The 21,643-nt window shown below is 44.7% G+C and overlaps 1 protein-coding gene across 1 annotated transcript in view; it reads right to left on the reverse strand.

Moving 5' to 3' along the window:
- Positions 1-258: 258 nt before the first annotated feature.
- LOC149299332 (T-cell immunomodulatory protein-like) overlaps positions 259-21,643 on the reverse strand; it is a 35,868-nt gene continuing 14,483 nt past the window's right edge. The window contains exons 8-18 of the mRNA XM_089486348.1: positions 20,431-20,515; positions 15,066-15,154; positions 13,681-13,838; positions 8,170-8,311; positions 7,807-7,915; positions 6,618-6,661; positions 6,270-6,348; positions 2,322-2,446; positions 1,980-2,062; positions 1,283-1,400; positions 259-318 (exon numbers count right to left, since the gene is read on the reverse strand). Of these exons, the coding sequence (XP_089342474.1) occupies positions 259-318; positions 1,283-1,400; positions 1,980-2,062; positions 2,322-2,446; positions 6,270-6,348; positions 6,618-6,661; positions 7,807-7,915; positions 8,170-8,311; positions 13,681-13,838; positions 15,066-15,154; positions 20,431-20,515 (1,092 nt within the window). The remainder of the gene's footprint in view (positions 319-1,282; positions 1,401-1,979; positions 2,063-2,321; positions 2,447-6,269; positions 6,349-6,617; positions 6,662-7,806; positions 7,916-8,169; positions 8,312-13,680; positions 13,839-15,065; positions 15,155-20,430; positions 20,516-21,643) is intronic.

A 21,643-nucleotide genomic window follows, 5' to 3' on the forward strand; every position in this document is an offset into this window, starting at 1 on the left:
AAAATACACCTCCCAAAATTTACAGGACCCCAATCCTGGGTTTCATTTTTCCACAGATCCCAAGTCTTGTGGTTTTAGTAATCTGCACCAATAAATTAACACATAATGCAAAATATACAGCGAACGCCGTCCCGTCTGCTGCGGCTTGACCTTCTCTCACACACCAGCTCAAAGAATCGCACGTCCTATGACAAGTCTCCTTGCTTTAACCCTTTCCGCTGTGACGAGAACGGCAAGACAAAGGGTTAATAAGGCATTTCACATGGCATCAAAGTGGAAGCGATGGGCCTCTTGTCTCTTCTCCCTGTCGTCTGCTTTCTGCAAAACAAAGAAAGAAACCATTAGCACGTAACGCATATGAATGGCTTTCCACTCCCTGAGCTAAAAGCAACGGCTTCTCTACAGCTGAAAGCCCAGGATTCTTATTTGTGAACAAGGGGCCAGTTATCAAGAGTAATAATTTCACCGGGTATTAATGATCTACAATGACACAAGTCATTAGCTGCTTACAGGGCTAACGATCTTCTCTGCGTAAATTCTAAATATATAAAAACTATCAGTCATTTCCAACAAACCTGGAATTTACAGTCAGACAGTAAAGCCTAATCTGGCAGGTAACGGGCGAGTATCTGCGAGGAATCTGGACAGGTTACGTGGACGGCTTCGTCAGGACAAACTCTTTTAATGAGATAATAAAACCGTCCATGATGGATTTGTTGATTTAAATGCAGTCTCTGAGAGAATGCGGAAGCAGGGCGTACCGGCTTTCTACCAGCCTGTGAACGTCGGTGATTAGCACTCCTGTGTGCCCCATATCGTTAACCTGCCCCATACACGGTACTCGCTTTCTGTGCATTTCTGATGTAATAACGCAGAGTCGGTTATGTTGCCAATTCAGAAATCATGCCTGTTGGCCCATAAGGGATTAACGCCGTTGGTTTCCTTCTCATAATTATGTAAAAAGCAAATCATTTGGAAGCCTCTCTATTCACTAAGGTTCTATTTGTCAAGTCAAGCAACCTCTCTGCGCACAGAACCAATTGCCCCCGCAGTGAATGTTATTCTCCCGCTAGGATTTCGTCATTCATTGTTAAACAGGTCATGGAAATACTATGAAGTATACAGAGTTCTGGGGCATCCGCCAAGCCTTTCTCCAGAGCTCTTCACCGGCACTTACTGAACAGTATTCCCATTACAAATGGCCCTGACACCCGCCAGTGAATCGTTACACGATATTGTGCAGTCTTAGTCCTTTGGGGTGTGATTTTAGGTGGAAACTTACCTTCTCCTGCCAGTGGAGGATGCCAATTATGGCCAGGATGAAAACGCAAACACCGATGAGCGCGATGGCAGTCAGTAAGACGATGTTACTGGGGGTGAGGTAGAGCTTGGCACTCCAGCTGTAGAGAGTAGAGAGGAACGATCAGTAGGCACATCCCTGCATCTCTCTAAAACCCCTGCCCCATACTCTCACCCTCACACGGCGGAGGAATTACTGAATTCACGCAGGTTCACTAATGATACCTTATCTAGAGCCGCTGCCGGGAGACTCTGAATACGGCTCCAATGGCACCAAAGATATTTAGTGCACTGGGGAATGCAGCCACTAGTGGGTGACGCTGGTAAGGAGGCAGCATCATGTACCCAGCATCCACTGCTGCTTTAATGGGATGTATTATATAGAGTTCACGCTGACATCAGCATCTTGGCCCTGTCGGACATTCCGTGACTGACACAAATGGAAAATGATTTAATTCTCTGCCAGCGATCTGATTCCCAGCAATTAATGTGTATGAAACCTTCACCAAACCAGTGACCCAAATATCAAGATTCATTGCAATCACTGTCACTGCCTGCGCTGGATTTAGGACCCGCTCCAGGTGACCGGCGTAGTTCCTTTCCATGATTTGCACTGGTGGAAAGTGCAAAAGCCTGCCTACTGCCAACCCCATCTATAGCCCCACACACAATGCCATTACCTTTTTGGGGTGTGATGGGGGTACGGGATAACGATGAGCTGGGAATTGGGGATGATCGCAGTCCATTCTTGCTTCCGAATTTGCTGAGGGGGAAAAAAGTACAGCACAGCCTTTTAGGATGAGTGAAACAGGACATTACTAAACATTAGTGTGCAGTGTCTTTCTATATGCTACAGTTCGGCCTGCAGGTGAATTCATGACTTTTAGTCTATTTTATGTAAGGTGGATAAGACGTGTGTGTTTTGTACACGCTATCAGCCACGACCGGGCCAGACAAGCAAGCAGACATAGATATCTTAACACAGCTGAGGATCTCTGTCCCTGAACGCTATACCTACTGACCTTCTCCCCGAGCGGCCGCGGAATCCCCACAAAGAGATGATCGAGGAAGTTGGCGCTCCTTCCCAGGCCGAGGACGTTGTACGGGAGCTGGAGCGCCAAATGGGCAGACTGGCTGAGCTGGCCGGCTGCAAAAGAACAAAACTGGATGTCAGTCCTCACTCTATAAGCACTGATACCCCATCCCGGGGCCGCTAAGGGCCTTATGAGCAAATAACCCAACAAGGAGAGTGTTCCTAAGAGCTCACCGTGTACAGCCCCACAGGAATACACAGGAAGCAAGGGATTCAAACAGAACATATTACATGCACCGTGCGGATCAGGGGCTCATCCTTTGTACTCTTCTAACTAGTAAGTCATTCAGGTGGCCGCCGTGTGTATCAAAAAGGATGCTGATCAAATAAATGCTACTCTAGCACGGAAACAGGACTGTATGTAGATAAACTCCACCTGTGATATCACACACACACACACACACACACACACATATATATATGTATATATGACTAATACAGCTATGCATCTCTCTGCAGCAACATGATATGTACACGTATAAGTCACACGGTCTGAAGCAGACATTACAGGGCTGCACGTACAGCAATGAATGTATATATCTACCTGGCCGCACCTTGTGCATGTGTTGAAAGGCCGATACATATTTCCAGTGTCGGTACACAAGGCTCTGTATTTTGTGTGTGTTGGGGGGGAATACAAGTCACGCATTATCATGGGCTTTGAAGAATATTCTAGAATTGGTCCTGTGAACAGGAGCCCAGACATCCCGGCACAATCCCGACAGGCAATTATTTCCCTCTCTGAGCTGCTTGGTACAGGGTATTTTACTCTTGCGCAGGAAGACTTCCTACAGATCTGTTTAATCATCTCTGCTGTCAGAAAGATAATTAGCAGCCGGTCCGCTCCGTTCCTGACCTCCCTGTTAATGTGGTGCTGGCGTAGCCCGGTAGGTGATAGCAGGAGCTACGCCGCACATGACATCTGTTAATAAACCCCGAAAGCAAGCTGTAGCTGGAAGCAGTTACGTGCCCTCGCTGGGGCCGTGTGTTCAGCAGCCATTACTCCGGCACACTATGTATATTATACCCCCTTCCAGGGTGCGATTCTTCCTGAAAATGAATGATATTTGTGCGGTTTAGGTGTCTGAATCGATCAGGCGGCTATCAATTCTATGTGTGTGACCTCTCGTTATAAGTGATGAGCATTGTGTGTGCGCGGGTGCGTGTGTGCGCGGTTGTGTGGTTGCATTCTTGGTACATTTGCTTTGCAGTAAACCTTTACACCCCAAAGCGCTGACATTGGTGAAAGATCTGGAGCCGGGAAACGCGTGTTTCTCTCATTCAGGGCCCAGAAATAATAATGTAAAATATTTCCAAAATAACAGCGCGTGCATCACGTTTCCCGCTAGTGATCACACGGACAACTAAACACATCGTATCGGTTTACGGGCCGGTGCCGCACTACCTATGGGTGAAACTAAAGTTTCTTAATTTCCCGGGCAGTCTTGAGAACATTCTGCTTTTATATATTTTTTTAAGTTATTTATTGTGTTAGTTAATAAAACAAATGGGGCAAACTGTGGCACGGGCAGGAAGGGGTGCTTCCCCTATCGATGCTGCTATTCTTTGCTCCATTAAATCAGACAGCACATCGTTAGCGAAATGGATCGGAAGGCTCATCCCTGGTAAAAAAACTGCCAGCGTATTAATAAACGTTATTGTCATTAGCGGGGCTCTGAACCGTATTATATACCCCAGTGTATACACATCATACAGGTACCGTTACTGAATGACTGCGGGGGGTAGAATGTTTATGGACAGTCTCTGGTGTCATGAAAATCGTGAGCGATGGAGTCTTCCGGTTTAGGTATTAAAGCTGTTGCTTGGCATGAGACTGGCAGCAGCTGGTTGTGAGAGCGCTCAGAAACCTGTTCTTTCACACCTTGGAACGAAGCATCTGCAGGGAAGACTCCCCGTGGCACTTCACACCACCCACAGAAAAATGGGAGCCGCTGGCGGCGTTCATTAATGTTATTCTCTGCATGACGTGCTGCAGGGTTCAAATGCTAAACAGCGGGAAGAACACGCTAAGACGCCAGGGCAGCGCGTGCCAAATGAATGGAATCGTAAAGCCAGGAGCATGGAGCAGGGTAGCCGGCGCGGGTACAGAACATGGGCATGCCTGTCACACGAACCAGGCCGGTGCTGAATCCCAGTTGCTGGTAGTGTTAGGAGCTGGAGGGGTAAAACCTGTAACGCAGGGACTCGTCTGGAGAGTCAGCTTCCCCGGGAACTGGTTTCCAGTATAAATGACTCCATTCCCTGCCCGCGACTCACATTATCCCCTGAACCATCAGAGTGTACAGAACAGCGTGCAGTCACTGTTATACCCGATCACGGGTACGCCGAGAAACATGCAACAGCCTCGTAAAGACATCCAATCCTCCAAATATTCAGCAGCACGTGGCACGGGAGACAGATATCTGGCTGTGCCCGCTGGGGGCTACAGGCACCAAACAAACCGGTGTGTTGTGATACTTGGCAAGAGGGCAGCGAGTTACTACCACTCAGCAGCAGGCAGAACCCGCATCACACAGCGGAGATTGTTAGCTCCTGCGCCTCTGCAGGACGCCTCTGACAGCGTCCCACTAGAGAGAGCGTCACCCCTAGTCAATCATTACCGGCGTACAACATGGTGAGCGTATCCGTGCTCTGTCCCCGGCACCGGGCCCTCTCGTCACAATACATCCAGGTTTGTGTTAAACAGTTTGTGATGGACAGAGAGCTAAGTACCATGCTGAATTCTGATCGATACCAGTAATTCCTTCCATTCCGGCAGCTGGTTGGCCTCAGCGAGAGCCGCACTTTTAATTTCCAAACCGTATGAAACAACTCCGAGCGCAGCATCTAACTCGTCGAGCGTCAGTAATAAAGAAAACAGGACCCGGCGCTAAATATCACTAACCTGAGAGATGTCTATTTAACCCCAGGGTCTATATACGAACAGCCGCATTTGATTCAGCTCTGCTTCAATATATTTTGTGTTCTAGAAAATAATCCCTCAGGTTACAGATTGAAGCCACATTAACATAAAACCCTCTTAGAACGTTACTTTCCAAACGGTTGGGTCAGAACCCGCAATTCTGCGAAGCCCGGCGACCGGTAACATTTAAGGCACATGCATGGCTAATTATTATAAATAATAAGAATACGACATTAATAAGTCAGTTCGGTAAAGGCTTCTCCAGCACACACTACAACGTGGAACGGCTTAACCATTTATACTCTGACTTTACTCTTTACCACTTAAGGGCAGGGATTGCTTTTTAAGCGTGTTTATCAAAAATAAAAGTTACCCAGTACTGTAACAGACAGATTGTCTGCCCAAACACAAGCCCTTCCTAAATACCACACCGTGCGGTCATCATCACAGCCTTAACACACCACACCAACGTATCTGCGCATGGATACATATAGCACCCGTATATAATCTAGCATTAGCTTTGTCTGTTCACCGGTTGGGCAGAAGGTGCAATGGTTCTGAAATGGTTTGGCACAGATGCTGCCTACAACTGTCCTGGCAGCGACGCTTGGACTCTGCCGCTCTATGGAAGTTACGTGAGCGCGTGGTGGGAATGTCAACGGAACTGGACATTATCTCAAAGCATCTGACGTCCGGCAGAGTTTGGCATCTCATAATAGGGATTCTGTAGTTACAAGCTGTTTCTGCACTTCACGAGAATTAGCTGGACTTCTGCTCATCCCAGAATGTATTCACTTTCTAATTTAATTCAGCAGAAAACCTTCATGCCGCCCCTAAAAGGGTTAATCCTGTTTCTGGATAGATACTGTCATTTCACCTGTTCTCCTGCACTGAGCCCAGATATAAACAGCCGTCACACGATTTAATATAAATGTAAAGAGAGAACTGTCCTACCGGATGCGTTCTTCAGGTATCCGTTTGCGTCCACGGTCGTGTACATGATGTAAGGTCCGGGCTGATTTACACCAAATGGCTGGAACAAAGAACGGACGACAGTAAAGCCACCATAAACTATGAGCTGCTCCCTAATCTATGTCAACGCAAAGCCAGGGCCCCCAGAGGTGTCACTATATGTCCTGACAGGGAGTATGTGATGGGGCCCTACAGCATGCATAGGAGATGTTACTGCCATCGTCATAGCACACTATTGTTTTAATTGGGTCAGGACCCCTAGTCATATGGTTTACAGCCAACCCTATTGAGCAGACGGTGGGATGGTGAACAGCTTCCCCATAAATTTACCTTAACCTGATGTGGGCAGTCATTGGAGCAGAATCCGCTGAGCACTGTGGAGCAGAACAGGTCCGGGTTAGTTTACATGAAAACACACAGGCCGATGTATATCTCCGAGAGTTAAACCTCCCTCGTGGCGGCCATTCACAGGAAACACTCCGCTACTTATTACTCAGGAGACGGGCCCGAATCGTCTGCGTGTGAACAAGCCGAACCCAGGGAGAGCTGCTGTTTTGGACTCCAAGCTCTCTCAGCCATTAGCCCCCGGCGAGCGTTATATGAAGAAGGTCTATTCATCCTGTGCTCCAGCGTGACCTTCTACATCCTAAGCACCTTTTATCTTAGGTTAATGAAGTGATGTCATGGTAACTCACATTAACAAAAGACCAAAGAGACCAAAATAATACACATTATCTCTAATTACTGTTCTCAGTGGCCCATTAATACTGGACAATTCTGGACTGTGCGTGCTCTGCTGTTAACTCTTTCTCTGCCTACAACACGTTGAGACATTAGGACTGGATCTTTTTCCTCTGTTCTAGTTCTGCACCTTACTAGCTCGGACTTGATATGGACTTTTTCCGGACAGCTGCACGGATCATCCAAGTGTTTTATCATTTATTTACTCTTCCTATAACTTCACAGCAAAAAACCCCTATTCTGGGAGATACTTCACTAACAACTACTGCCTTCATCTCACCACAACACTGTGCAACAAGCAATGATCTCATCGCCTGAAATTTAACGTCATCATTATCATTAAAATGACATACATTTCTGTACAGTGATGTCATAGCTCCAGCTTGCAGTCCCACAACTACATGTCCAGCATCAGCCTCCAGTCTCGGAAGACAATTCCCCTCTTACCATGAAAGCCTTGGCCTCATCAAGCAGATGACCAATTATTATTTCCTTTAATGCTCTGAAAACATCTGTTCAGCAGCGCTTTATCAATCTGCCAAGACCAGAGCCCTGGGATTAAGCAATCTGTGATTGCTTGGACACCCCGCAAATCCCACATTTCAGGTGATGTGGACAACAAGCTATGGCAGAATTCCTGTTTTCTTTTTTGATTAAATAGATAAGATGTACAACCTTGAAACATGGAGACGGCTGTATCTTTACCACTGAAATGGTTCAGCCAACAAACCCTAAGCAAAGCACGCATGCATGAAAAGCTGGCTCGGCTCTTACTTACCAATGACTTTCACAAAATAGGCATCCGCTTCAAAGTTATTCAAGAAGACATGGATGGCAAAATTCTCCGGTGAAGAGCCCTTACCCAGCACAATGATATCCAAGATTCCCTGCAACGTACGGGACAGACATTCGAGTTACAGAGTGGGAAAGGTGTCCGTAGAGGTTGGCACTGTACTTCATGGCACTGGCGTATAACCGTGTATCGGAGTGGAGCTGTTTTACCCAGGGCCACGTTCTCTTACAAAGCGACCCCTCCGCTTGCGTGGGTTAACCCAGCAGGTGGCAGTTCCCCAACAACCCATGCATTTAATTAAGTGTATGTGGCACAGCCACATAGCAATTAAAAGTAGCAAAAACTCACGTCTTCGTAGAAGTCAAAGAAGGTGGCGACGACAGCATCTTTAATTTGATTTAGATCAGAAATCTCCCAGTGGACTTCAAAGATCCTGGAGCAGGTTGTATTTTTACACAAGACGTTCTCAAGAAGGAAAGCTTGCTGATCGCTGGCAGGCAAAAAGAAGGAAGATATTACAAGCTGAGCTCATGGGTAAAAACCTAAAACAGGCATTTTCTATGTAGTAGCATATAATTATTATTATTATCATCTTTTATTTATATAGTCATCACTCCATCTAACTGTGAGAGGCTCTAGGCTCACCGCTGAGCGCGTGACATCTCATATCACAGAGAATGACCACCCTGTATTTCTACATTGTGGCACATTTTTCAACGTGTTCTTTTCATCGATATGTATTGGCAAGGAAAATGTTTCCGACAGGTGTAAGAGCCCGGCACTCATAGCGTGTGGTATGTGGAGAGGACGCTCTGCCGTTTAACGATTATTACCCTTACAGTACAGCGGACAGCGAAGCTCCAGCAACGCAGACCAGGAGTATCCGCTGCTCCCAATCTATCTGACTACAGCGGGATACTCTCCATCTCATAATTGGTTGTATCGTTCCCGGAGACATATGGAATGATTTCTGACATATATCACCCCAATGGGGCTCGTATGTTATTGTTAATCTGGACAACAGTGCAGCTTTCAGGCAGTTGGCCATCAATCCTCTTTCAGTTGCTGGAGTCCTGGGAATTTGCAGAATAAACTGCTCTGTTAAAGAGCGGACACAAATTATTTCCTGATGGAGTAGACTATTGGGAACCATAGAGCCTGAAAGGGATTAACAAGTCTTCAATCCCAATATCTCTTTCTTCAGACCAAAAAAACGACAATATTTATGGAGCTTTTCCACACAGTAATACTATGATGAGTGATACGGGACATGCTCTCACACAACAGACCTGAAGAACTGCTGGACCACTTAGCACAGAGGATGACATGATAACGGCAAACACCAGGTCACGTACATACATGTGCATATACACACGCTGCTTTCTCAAACTGGCCTAAAACAGTAAATCTGAAATATTACACAGCTGGGGAAGGAAATTAAATAGCCCAGGCTGTGCGATGGCTCTCAAAGCAAAGAAGTGTTTAACATGCAAATCCCTTCTTACCGATAGCTGACTCTCCGGCTACTGATTTATCACTTTAAAACTAAAGCCTCACTGGGGAAGGACAGTTAAAGGTTCTTAATAGTGAGCTTCAGGTCCGGTGTTCATCCCTACTGTCTAATAACCAAATACCTGAAGGCAAAATGATTAGCCAGGTGTTGGAAAGCAATCGTATTGCGTAGAGGAAACTTACTGGTAAAGGAGCCGTCTATAATAATGGGGACTGCGGAACGAGCAGGTAGAATGTGTAAATCCTCTGGATTCAGGAAAAGTTTGTTATCCCTGTAGAAACAGCATTTACCCTTTCCCATTCACAACATCAGCATCTGATACTCCCCAAATCCTATTTATCTCGGCATAAAAAGACATGAATTGCTGGCATTTAGTGTTCTGTGGCATCTAGCTGTTGGACTACAAGTCTCATCATCCACTGGAAATTATTTTCTTGGTGGGCTGCATGAACTGACTAATCTTGTTTTCTGAAGTGACCAGTATACACAAGAGCTGACGGGTTGCAGACTTTCATTCAAGGTGATCTAACAAAGATCAAAACGCTCTACAAAACCAGGAACATGGAAACACGACAATAATCCCTGATTCAGGTACCCAGCATGAGTCACTGAAATTGGCTCCCGCTGATAAATGTTACTTCAAGTGTAGGAAAAAGAGCAGCGCGAGACCATAAAGGAACTGAATGAATGCGGGGGTTTATAGGAGCCGCTGTAATCAAGGCAAACCTTGCGGGTTTCCAATTACATACTCCCAGTTTGGAGAAACGGCCTCCCCATGGTTTTCTAATTAAAGCCGACAACTATAAACCTGCAGCCAGCGCTCTGTCATTGACCACAGCAGGTAGCCATTCAGCACTCTGGACAGCACCAACTCTGCAGAATATACACGCCTTACACGAGATAGCCGTGTTACTGCCGTGTGTCAGGCGTGGAGATCCAGGCTAAGATGCTACATCCTGGGAAGGTCCAAACAGGCTGCCCCCCTCAAACAGGGGGGGTTACTTTGGATTTCTAATGTCCCTCTCACTATTAAACCCAATTAGGCCCCATTTCGCTACTTCATTGACAATAATGTATGTCCCACGGTGCCAATGTTTTATGCCTTTGGGACGTAACGAGTCATCAGCTGTCGGGGTGCGGGTGATCTGGACAGACGCACATAGTCTCTGCTGCCGCTGGACAGGGAAATGTGACCAATCCTTACTTTCGTTTTTTTGTTTTTACAAAGCAAACCCATCTGGAAGGGAATATTATCCTTCCTGTGTGTCCGAGATTCATGATGCACCTCAATTATCTCTCATTAAGCAGCTGTGTCTAATTACAGGAATGCGCGTGGGGCATATAGTTTCCGTGAAATACAAGCCATTCTCTAAAACACTGTTCTTATCTGGGAGTGATTGGTATGGCTGGTAAAGATGATGCTTTTCTTTTCAATGTGACATGGCTCACAAGTCATTTTAACATCCAAAGTGCTAAGTACCCACCAGTGAGCACAAGTGGTGGCTCTGGACGTTATTTGGGGGCAATGATCCCAAACGGTGCAGCAAGACATTCAAGATATCGAGTAAAAAAGAAAGCCAAGGTTTTATTGTGATAAGAACATAAAACAATCACTACTTGTGCAAACATGAATACGGTGGAGATTACCCTGATATACATGAATACTACTTCATAGGAAATCAATGACCACCAAAACTCATATGATCAGATTTACATTTAAACACAGGCCGTAGGGTAACCGGTGCTTTCACATGACTGATCTATTTAGACCATTTGCAATTCCGATCCCTCCAGCCACTTCTGAGAAACAAATTTATTGGCATTAAAACAATGTTTATATGGCTCATCATATAACGAGGCAAGGTGTCCTAAAACACATGATTTCATCTAGCTGTGTTATCTGGCACGTCTCCAGGCTTACCGCATCCACTCCAAATATAAGAACGAACGGTGTTAGTACGGTTGTACAATTGTTGTACATTAGAGCTCCGATACCGGATATCGCATTCAATTCCACCTCTCGTTACGATCTGAATCAATTAGCTCTTCATCTCTGCTCCTTCAATTACTAGCAACAAACAGCAGGTCCATAAGGAACATGAGCATAGTAAAGAGGAATAACTAAATAATACGTGAGTAATAAAAACATTAAATTCCCATCCACACGGCTATATTAGGCCAATGTGCAACCTACTGGGAAAATAAAGGAAACAATGTTACAGAATAATTCTTTACCCTGAAACATCACCATTCATAGATGTTCCAGTAAACGGTGGAAACGATGCTGTTCACCGAGGCTGGACTCCGTTACAATGTTACTGTAATTACACGCCATCTTGTATGTATCTGCCCACCGACTCCTGTGTGATACACTATATAATTCATGTTTAATTGCAGCCACAATTACTTCTGTACTTCCTCTTAGTGTTTTTATATAATGTGTGTCCCTCAGACACACTGGACACAGCTCGTTCTGCCTTCATCTTATTACTTCAGGCATTATGGATGTACTAAGAGGACGTCTCCGGACACACTGCACAATTCGAAGCAGCAGAGACAAAATAATAACTATGGATGTTCTTGCGGGACACAGTTCCTCGGAACAACAAATAACCGGGAGACAGTTTGTTTGCCTGCCCAAATCACGTCGTTGCATTTCCTAAAAGCTCTCGTATCTGCGTGATCTCCCCGTCTGAAAAACTAAGACATTGCATGATCTGTGATTTGAAGGAAACCGCAGGAAACCGCGATGAAAAACACAGCTGGTGTTTTCCTCTTAACTTTCAAACCATAACAAAACCTTGTTTTTCTGGTAAAGATGCCGGTGCAGGGGCTGTGCTCACAAAGTTTTCCTCATCTCTCTACAAAGTTTCACAAAACACAGGTTTCCAGGACCTCTGTAGGGCTGTTATCACCACCCCTAGCTGGGGTAAGAAAAGGCGGATGTGGGCGACTGTACATGTAAGGGAACCCATTACACATTATGGAGGACCGGACTAAACCGCCACAATAAATCTACCCCGGGCTGCGCATGCAGCCTCCTTTCTTCCGTATTCTTCATATTCTTACCCATTCTCACCCTTCGGATGCAAAAAGTCTACCGAAAGTGGAGGGAAACATGAGCCACAGCAAACAATAAGGGGCTTATTATATTCTACTGCAAACTGCGTGTGACATTTTGATGAAATAATTACAGGCAAGACACCACTGGCTGCCAAACCCACTTCTGTGCACCCGATACGGAGGAAGAAGAAATAATTACAGCTTATAAAGAATTCCCAAAGACAAGCAGGGAGTGAGCATCGAGAAATGAAAAATCACGTCCTGCAAACTGAGCTCAATGCTCAGGCCAGTGGAGAACCGCCGACTACGAGAAACACAGAAAAACAGCGCAAGGCTGGAAAACCCTCTTGTAAAGTAAAAATAAAACAACCTCATAAAGGCCTGGCACTGAATCTAATCCATTCGGATTAACATCCAGCCAAACTGGAAGGAAAATAAAAGCAATAAATGTCAGCGATGACATCACGGCCGAGGCAGAATCCTCTGTACTCGGGGAAAGGCTGTTTATTTGGCCAGGGAACAGTTTCACAGGATAATGACGGGGGCTCAGAAGGTGGCTCAATGTAACAGATTCATATCCAGGGAGGTTCCTAGAAAGATACATCTAAACTAATGAATAGCAGCGATGCCCGTCAATGTTAATACAAGTCAGCTTGTTCTTTGCATCAACCCATCTGTGTGTTCCGAGAGGAAGCCACAGAACTGATAAAATTCATAAAATGTGACCGAAATCCAAGTTACCGGAAGCAGTGAATACACAGAATGTCTACACCCGGATGCTGAAGACCAATGCTTGAGTACACTCAAACCTCTGCTAAGTCATGATTCATCAATGAGTTTAAAAGACCTCGGCAGGCCCATCAAGAACCCCATGAATCAGACATCTGCCTTCAGGTTCCTCAGGGGGTATGTGGCCGGCTGCTACTAGGTGCCGTGCTGAACAAGTCTAAACACGGCATTGTAAAAGAGTTCACGGTTTGAGTCTGAGGGCTGAAAAGTCATGGGTCTCACTTATAAAAAAGCTTTTGAATCATACGTATACCTTTTGTGATTACAGATGCACTATAAATCGAGCTCCTGAAGAGCCAGCGACCATACGAGTCTCTTCTTCATTCTTGAATGAAAATATTCAAAAGCTCTATGGGTCAAGTTGAAGGAGCATGCGGAGGAACATTGTGGATGACCAGCAAACAATATGCATCTGAGAAACCTTACCTTATTATCTACCAAACGTAATGCGAAATACAGCTTAAAACATCAACCCTGCTGCAGAAAGAACATACCTTCCTGATGTATCTCGTAATATGGCCAGGGCATCAGGGTAACCGTCCATATTATAATCCCCAATGTGAAGGGTAATTGGCAGAGCCGTGGGAGCAGTTGGCGGAACAAATCCCCAAACGGTGTTCTGATTCCTAAAATCCTGCAGCACCGGGACCCACTGCGAAACACAGCAACAATACAGCGGGTACGAACAGCACGTAAACATACTCACAACAGCTCTCAGAATTTATTATGCCTGGATGGAAATATGAATTAGCCCATCTGCCTAAACACCTGTACTCGGGTTAACGGTGCCTCGGTCTGTGTGACTATTTTTCTTGTGCTAAAGAAGGGGCCAGCACCGGGCAGATCCTCAAAACGCCCGCTCACCAGGTATCCTCAAGTTATACTAGCTTGCCAGTGGCAATCCCCTAATGCCCCCGAGCAATGCCAGGTTCCTGACACGAGCCAAGAGGATCTATCAGATGCAAAAATGCCCTGAGCGAAGCCCCCCCATCCTGCTGTCACATTCTGTCCAGTGTGTCCGGCCCCAAATGTATTCAAGGTGCAGGTCTCAAGGTTCTGTCTGACCTAGTTCACCTCTTAAAATGGGGGAGATAAAGCCAGTACATGCATTGAGGACAGCACCGCCTGAGCTTCTAGACCAGACTTAAAGCCCCATGGAGGAGGGAAGCCGATGGCTAAATAAGGGACTTTTCTGTAGAAAATAATACAAGACCTCAAGGAATGGATGGCAAATGTAATTGGCCGGGCTTTTAAATAGCCACCTGCTGATCTTAGATCAAAAACCAGCTATAATTTCTATGCTAATTTCAACTAGGAGCTCCCTTTCCCTGAAAACGTTAAAGGATTTATTGAAATTAACACACATCAGAGCAGAATCCTGTCACTAATGGGAGTTCACAAAGAGCTCACATCCAGCGCTACATCAGGGAGGGTTTTACTGTAATCCCTTGCTTGGGAAAAGCATCGGCACAATCCCGTTATGTGGGCAGTATGGCTAGAACTGCTGTTCATGTTACTTAGAAATATTAAAACAAAATGCGTAACAGTAGCAGCGGTTCACTTCACCCAGACTCCACGACCTGGTGCTTTATACCTGCTTAGTGGTCCGTGCTCAACGTAAACATCCGATTCCTGAGGGCAATTCAATCTCTGGCCTTCAAGTTGCCACTATCCACAACCTCAGAAACAGAACCATTAAACTCCTGCCATCACTATTATTACCCACAAAATAGAGGGTGGGACATGGTCAGCCTTTAAACACCAGTAAGCCCCAGACTAACAAGCTCACAATCTGTACAAAGGGCCACACAATGGGGGTGGAGGATGCTTGATTTCACACTTGTTTAAAGAGAGAGAGAGACATGACGATTCAGCTCACCTGTTCATTCTTCCACAGGTAGATTGCGCTTTTGAAGCATTTTTCATCTGCGCATGTTGGTAGCAGGAGATCCTGAAGCCCATCTCCATCTGAAAGTTAAAATCCCCAAATAATAGAATTAGTATTCTGGTTTATTGTACACCTAAATATTGTACACTAACCAGTGACCGCAGTACGATATGACCATATAATAATAGGCAGGTAAAGTAACTAGAGGCAACGGGAAAAAAGGCGACAATAAAAATAATATTTGTAGTTTGCTGTGAGTATTGCTTTTGGCTTGATAAAGGGAGGTCGATGCCCTCAAAAGTGCATCCTTAAAATGGAATGTTAGACCAATAAATGGTATTATTTTAGATTTTAATAAACTAGAAACAGAAACGAAGAACACAAAAGGATGTTATACCAGCATGCTAGTTACCCCCAGGCTGTTACTTTGTAATAATGGATTCCCGTGTAATTATTATTGAAGCACTGACTATACAACACGAGATAGGAAGCACAATTTGAAGTGTTCCTGTTTTGACGTACATAAGGTTAACTTACACCGTACACTTTCACACATCCTTTAGTGCCGTGTTATTACAAATATAATTAAATTGTCCAAATTTCTTATGTTTTTTATATAAATCCATTGGCAGTTTTCTTTAGCCAGCATTAAAATGTTAGGACTGTGATCAGATCAGCACTGCTCATTCTATCGCATATACACATAGTTCCTTCACAGAAACAGAGACTGCTGTCGCCTCCTGAGCTCCTGCTACATTCACACACACACACACACACACACACACACACAGTGTGATAATCTCATCCACACGTAAACCACAACATCTTCTCCACGACACTTACACAATCTCAGCCCCCAGAAACCAACTGTGCATGTAAATGGTGAAATCATTTTGTTCTTTGGTTGCTGTGACAGGTGACGTATTCCGAGACGTGGACACTTAGCCGAGGAACGCATTATGGTTTTTTTTTCACCATCCGCGATAATAACGAGTTTACTTGTAATGTTTATACACAGAGTATAATCATACCGGCTCTGCATCCGGCTTGCATGGAATTAGAGTCTGGCCGTGGGGCCCTTTGTATCCCATTTCTGTCTCTGTTACATCTGACTGATAGATGGACGCAGAGGGGAAAGGATGAAACTGCCGTTCTGCCGGTAACCGACATGGTAGTAATTCACCAGGTTGGCTCAGACACGGACAAAGATCAGGGAGGTTGGCCCACGGCGGGGATACAGCTTGCGCTTGGGTTACTTATCTCAGTAAGGATTTTCTTAGCTAGGTCTGGCCTGTGACCGGCAGACAGAAACTGCATAATTTTTAACACGTCCACGGCACGTACCGTCCTGTGAACATACAACGAGGTCCCGACCTTACCGCTGTGATGTGCTACTCTGCCGCGGGCCCAATGTCTGAACAAATTAGTATGTTGGTCGTGAGGTCGAAACGTTGTTGTCCGTTTCCTCCAATAAAGCTGTCTGATGGAACCCTTGAGTGCCTGGAGCCTTTTTCTATTTTGATTTACTAGGGAGCTGGCCCTTCCCAGCACAGCTAAGCACCTGAGTTCCTGTGGGGAGTGAGTGCTGATTCCTGATTCTGGTGACTGAACAAATTATAAGTCTTTATGTAGGCGTAGTGCTGAGAACTGAATCCTAACGGCAGCAACGGAGTTTGTGTGATTCCTGATCTGACAGCGACACAACAGCAGCGTTGGCAGACGGATTTAAATACACCCCCAGCTATAGACCACGAAAAGGCTTCAAAAGGGTTGGATGCACGCGGCCCTTCTACACGGCACTGCTTTCAGTCTACCCCCGGCTTCGCTCGGGAACCTGCCGCTGGCCCCAATTAAAATCAAGGAAAGAAGAGCTAATCCCAATGCTCTGACCACACGTTGGCTACAAGAACAGAAGTTAATGGCAGACCTGTTTAACTACATGACCCTTAGAAATTCATATATTTTGTGTCATGGAAAGAGAAGCTCTTAAATTAATATATTCTTTACCATAGTAACAAGTAGATTACAATAACCATGGCAACACAAGGAGAATCATATAAAAGATAGATAAAAGTGCGGAGAATGAGCTGATTTCTCGGTGCCTCACACTTTAAATCACTCAGACAGCTATTTCTGGCAATTTGATGTCACAAAGTCCTGGATGGATAACAGAGGATTCGGCGGGCCGGCTCGCACCGTCTGGTAATGCGTCCGCGTATTGCAGGAAGCAGATTGAAAAATAAGGTTTCTTCTAAATTCACCGCTAACCAAAAATATTCTCTCCATTGGAGCCGAATAAATTAATGGAAGCTTACAGGAAAGGCAGGGAACTCTGTAACTCGCGACACAGAAATATGCATCACGTAGACAGATCCGTAGCCTTTTAACGATGCAGCAGCTTAAAGGGATAATGAACCAGGCGTTCATCATTCCAACAATTCCCATCTCCAAGAACAAAGACCAAACGGAGGAATGTGGTCACGGGTCTACTGGAAGGGCAGTCTTTGGGAAGAGCCTCATGCACAAAACGTCTGCGCTCTAAACCCAGTGCCGTTATTAAGTAATGGCCGCCATTTTTACCGCACATCGGCAGTCATTAAATACAGCTTGAGCAATAGGATGATATCATTAATTTAACCCTGGGCTTCTCATGAATATAATGCGAGTCTCGCTGTGACATTAAAGGGAAATAGTACTTTATATTTATCTCATTACAAGTGTGACTTTCATCTCAAGCCCTTAAAATAATGATCACGAGATGTAAGGAAAGCTTTTAGTTTGGTCTGGCAGCCACCATGAAGGAGTAAATACCTCTTTAGTGGGTATTAGTCTGCGGATGATGGGAATTACCATTACTGACACTCTCTGTTTCACTTTATGAGGCTAGAAGATGCCTATTTATCAAAGAAACAGTAAATAGATTGCGACTCGTTGATACTGCAGCAAATCGGAACATTAGAATCCCAGAGGCTTAAGGATAGTCTGGGCATTTTAAACTCTGATTCAGTGCTCTGTATTAATGGCGCTTTTAGGGTAATTAGGAGACTGCGTTACATTTTAATGAAGTGAAATTATAAAGTGTGTAACGGTATTAAAACGGTGAACGTACCTCCGGATAAGCACTGCAGAGAGAGAGAGAGAGAGAGAGAGGTCGCTGTAAGCAGCAGCGGGGTTGTAAATATACATTGAAAAGATGTCTATTCTCAGACGCCCCAACATGTATGATAACCGCTCCACGGCAGTTCTCGTGCCGGGACACATAAATCACCGCTGTCAGTTATAAAAAGCAGGAATATGTACTGGATCTGACATTACTATCAATTATGGGTTCACCAGGTTGTGACCAGCATTAAAAAAAAAAAAACATTAAAAACAGTTTAAGAAAAAAAGATTATTTTATCCTGATGGCTTTTTCCCGCTGTATATGAAGTACCCTGCTACCTGAGGAACTCAATAATTCAGGGGATTACTGCAGAAAGGCTTCCGGGTTTATCTGCATTTTCTGTCTCGCCCATTAAGCACCAAAAACACAAGCTGATTTTGGAACTTTTCATAACGATTTGTTCAAGGAAGCGCTACTAAATATTCAGCATTTAATACTCGCACCTGTGGGCTTTCTAATTGCTTTTAAGGTTCTCCCTAGTCTGCTACAAGACTTGGAGACATGTGCGCTCCATACCGACGAATATAATTGTGAACGTTATGAAAGACCCGGTGTGAATAAATTCATATTTTACCATATAAATTGTACACTTAGCTGACATTTAACATTTTCTGCTCAGTATTATGTCCCAGATCACTTTATACATGAGGTTTGCTACTTACTGCATGACCCAAAAGTCTCTCCTCATTCTTTTAATAAGTAACTTGGCAGACATTTTTTTATTTTTTTTTTACCAAAGATTGGATAAAAAAAAATAGTCGATTTAAACGCTCCCACAAATTTAAAGGGAAAGTTCCACCGAATAGAAAAAAAGGACACATTAATAAAATGAAGCGAGACCTCGCCTTACATGAACAGATAATGCGTGCATCTGAAAAGAGTACGAGATGCCCACCAAGAACAGACAGCCGCTTCACAGCCTGTCCTACGGCACGTCCCACTTGGGAGCAATTTTAGCTCTCTTGAGCCATTACAGAGGAAAAATCTCAATATCAGTCTGATCCCAACCAAAAGGGCAGTCCAGAACAAAACGTGAGGCGAAATAACTTCACAAGGGAACGTTTCCGCCTTCATTGGCCTCGTCAGTGGGGTACGGTCAGTATTCCTCCAGGCACAAGAGAGCAAGGAGGTCCATGTCTGGACTCACCTTTACGCTTGGAGTGCATCCTCACAGACGAATTGACAGCCGAGTGCCGTCTCATTTTACCATTAGGGCATTTTCAGCAGAAGACAGATCTGTAAGCTATCCAATCTTTACAGACAGTAGTCAAACGCTATCGATGTGATGGGTGACTCACTACGTAAAATGCCCCCAGATAAGAACCATTCGGCCCATCTAGTCTGACACAAGATAAATCAGATGAACCTTTTTTTGTTTTAACAAATGTAGTAAATGAACGCCCACCAAATAAGTATCTTTATGTAAAATGTAGCTTTCCACTTGGAGGAATTGTTTCCAGTATGTAGAATGTAACACGAAAGTAAAAAGCGCAGCGAGTCCAGTTTTACATTAGATTTCTGTATGTGCGTGAAAGTAATGGGGGACAGGGCGAAGGAATTAAATTAGAAGGACTGATTCGCCTTCATTGATTTTTGTTCTTTAACATCATAGGTTAGTCTAGCAGAAGGGCTTCTTCATTTGGAACGATAGGGGGAGGGGAGTCCTTAATAACACCCAATCTATCACTGCATACGACCTTACAAATTCAGATTAAAAGAAGCAAAAAGTCATTCTCTTTTATAACAACTCGAAGGCAGCAATAAAGAAAGAAAAATCACATTTCTATCACTAAACCAATAAGTGGAAATGAATGTCGACAACTTGCTGGGCACCTGCCATGTCCACCACCGTGAAAGGGATGTTTGGGAATTTCCAATCACTTATCAATTATTATGAGACAAAATAAATATTCTATAGAAACATATAGAAATATGCAAAAGAAAAGGTAAATAGGCGAGACTGTGAACAGCAACAACAATAGGAATTGACCATATTTCTCATTGCCGAGAACTACGTGTTTAGCAAGTTAAATTATGGCCGGTTTCCCATTTTTAAAGCACACAAAGCATCGCTCGCCAATGACCTGGCACAATTTCATAACAAGAAGTAACAGCAAGTGCCATTATGTCATCCAGACCCAAAACCAAAAATGTAAACCCTTCACAACGAGAAAAAGGAGAACTAGAACTTACCGAAATCTGCAAAGACCGCCTGCCCGACCACCTTCACATCTTTTGGCTTCGGTATGGTGGATTTGGGTTCTGTGAAGTTACCGCCCTTTGGGAAGACAGAAAGAAGTTAAATACTTTGAGACGTCAGTACCAGTAAGCGAGGGGAGCGTTAACGCTCGGTGGAGATACACGTCTGACACATGCAGTATCTTATGGGATAAGAGATTCTCTATTCACCATATCCAAGCTAATGGACATTACGAGCGGGGACAATAACTTCCGCTCTGTATCTAGTCTCTGCCTCCCCACGCTTGTCTCTTGATTATGATATCATGTGCCTATTTATTATTTAATGACCAGTGCCCTACATACTTCATTTCATGGTTCTGCACAATTTTGCCATGTCTAGAAAGCAGAAGCAGATGATGCACGCAGCATGTTTATCCCTGGTGTGTGTCAAATAAAATGATAAAGGCTGCTTCATTAAGGAGCCTCAAATTAATAAGGTGCCTCCCTAGTAATTATTGGGTTAAAAGTGCCCTGATTGCAAGCTTCTGCATTGCGGACCTGGCGGCAATTAAAGGTTTATAACCGAGCCCACGTTTTATATTTCTTGATATTTTCCCTCTGATGAATTGTAAGGCAGTCATAAGCGTTCTCGGGGGGGGGGGCGTTGGCATACTGTAAGGCAGCTTCACTATACAGAACGTTCCTCCGCCCCCCCCCCCATCAAAACATAACAACTACATGGTTAAAAATATCGGCGGACCAGCGAGTCCTCTGCAAATGCTTTTTCTTCATATGCTGCCATGCTGACAAATTAAACGACAGTAACTCGTTACAACAGCTGACAGCACAGCGGGATTCCTGTTAACATACCCATCAGGGCAAGCGGATTGGTCTAACTGACTGGCTGTCACAAATCGCCCCATGTACCGGAGGTAACCCACCCACCAAAACACAACGTTCACACAGGATGACAGGACTCGGCGCGGTGAGATCGGCATTCACCTGAGAAGGAGCACCCTTAGGTGACAATTTCTGTCCTTGCTATTGATGCATGAAGACAGCCCTCAGTGGCTTCCTCCGATCGAAAACGTGTGAAGAATGGGTAATACCAGTCAAAGCTGGACCCCCTCAGAGTGTAAATGGTTTCTTAAACAGCCTTCCAAAGGCAAATGTGAAATTTGCCTCTGTCAATTAGCATAGCTGGAGATTTAATGATTTACAGATT

The sequence above is a fragment of the Sceloporus occidentalis genome, unplaced genomic scaffold (genome assembly GCF_023333645.1).
Source record: "Sceloporus occidentalis isolate IW3139 unplaced genomic scaffold, rSceOcc1.0.p SCAF_29, whole genome shotgun sequence".
Lineage (NCBI taxonomy): Eukaryota > Metazoa > Chordata > Lepidosauria > Squamata > Phrynosomatidae > Sceloporus > Sceloporus occidentalis.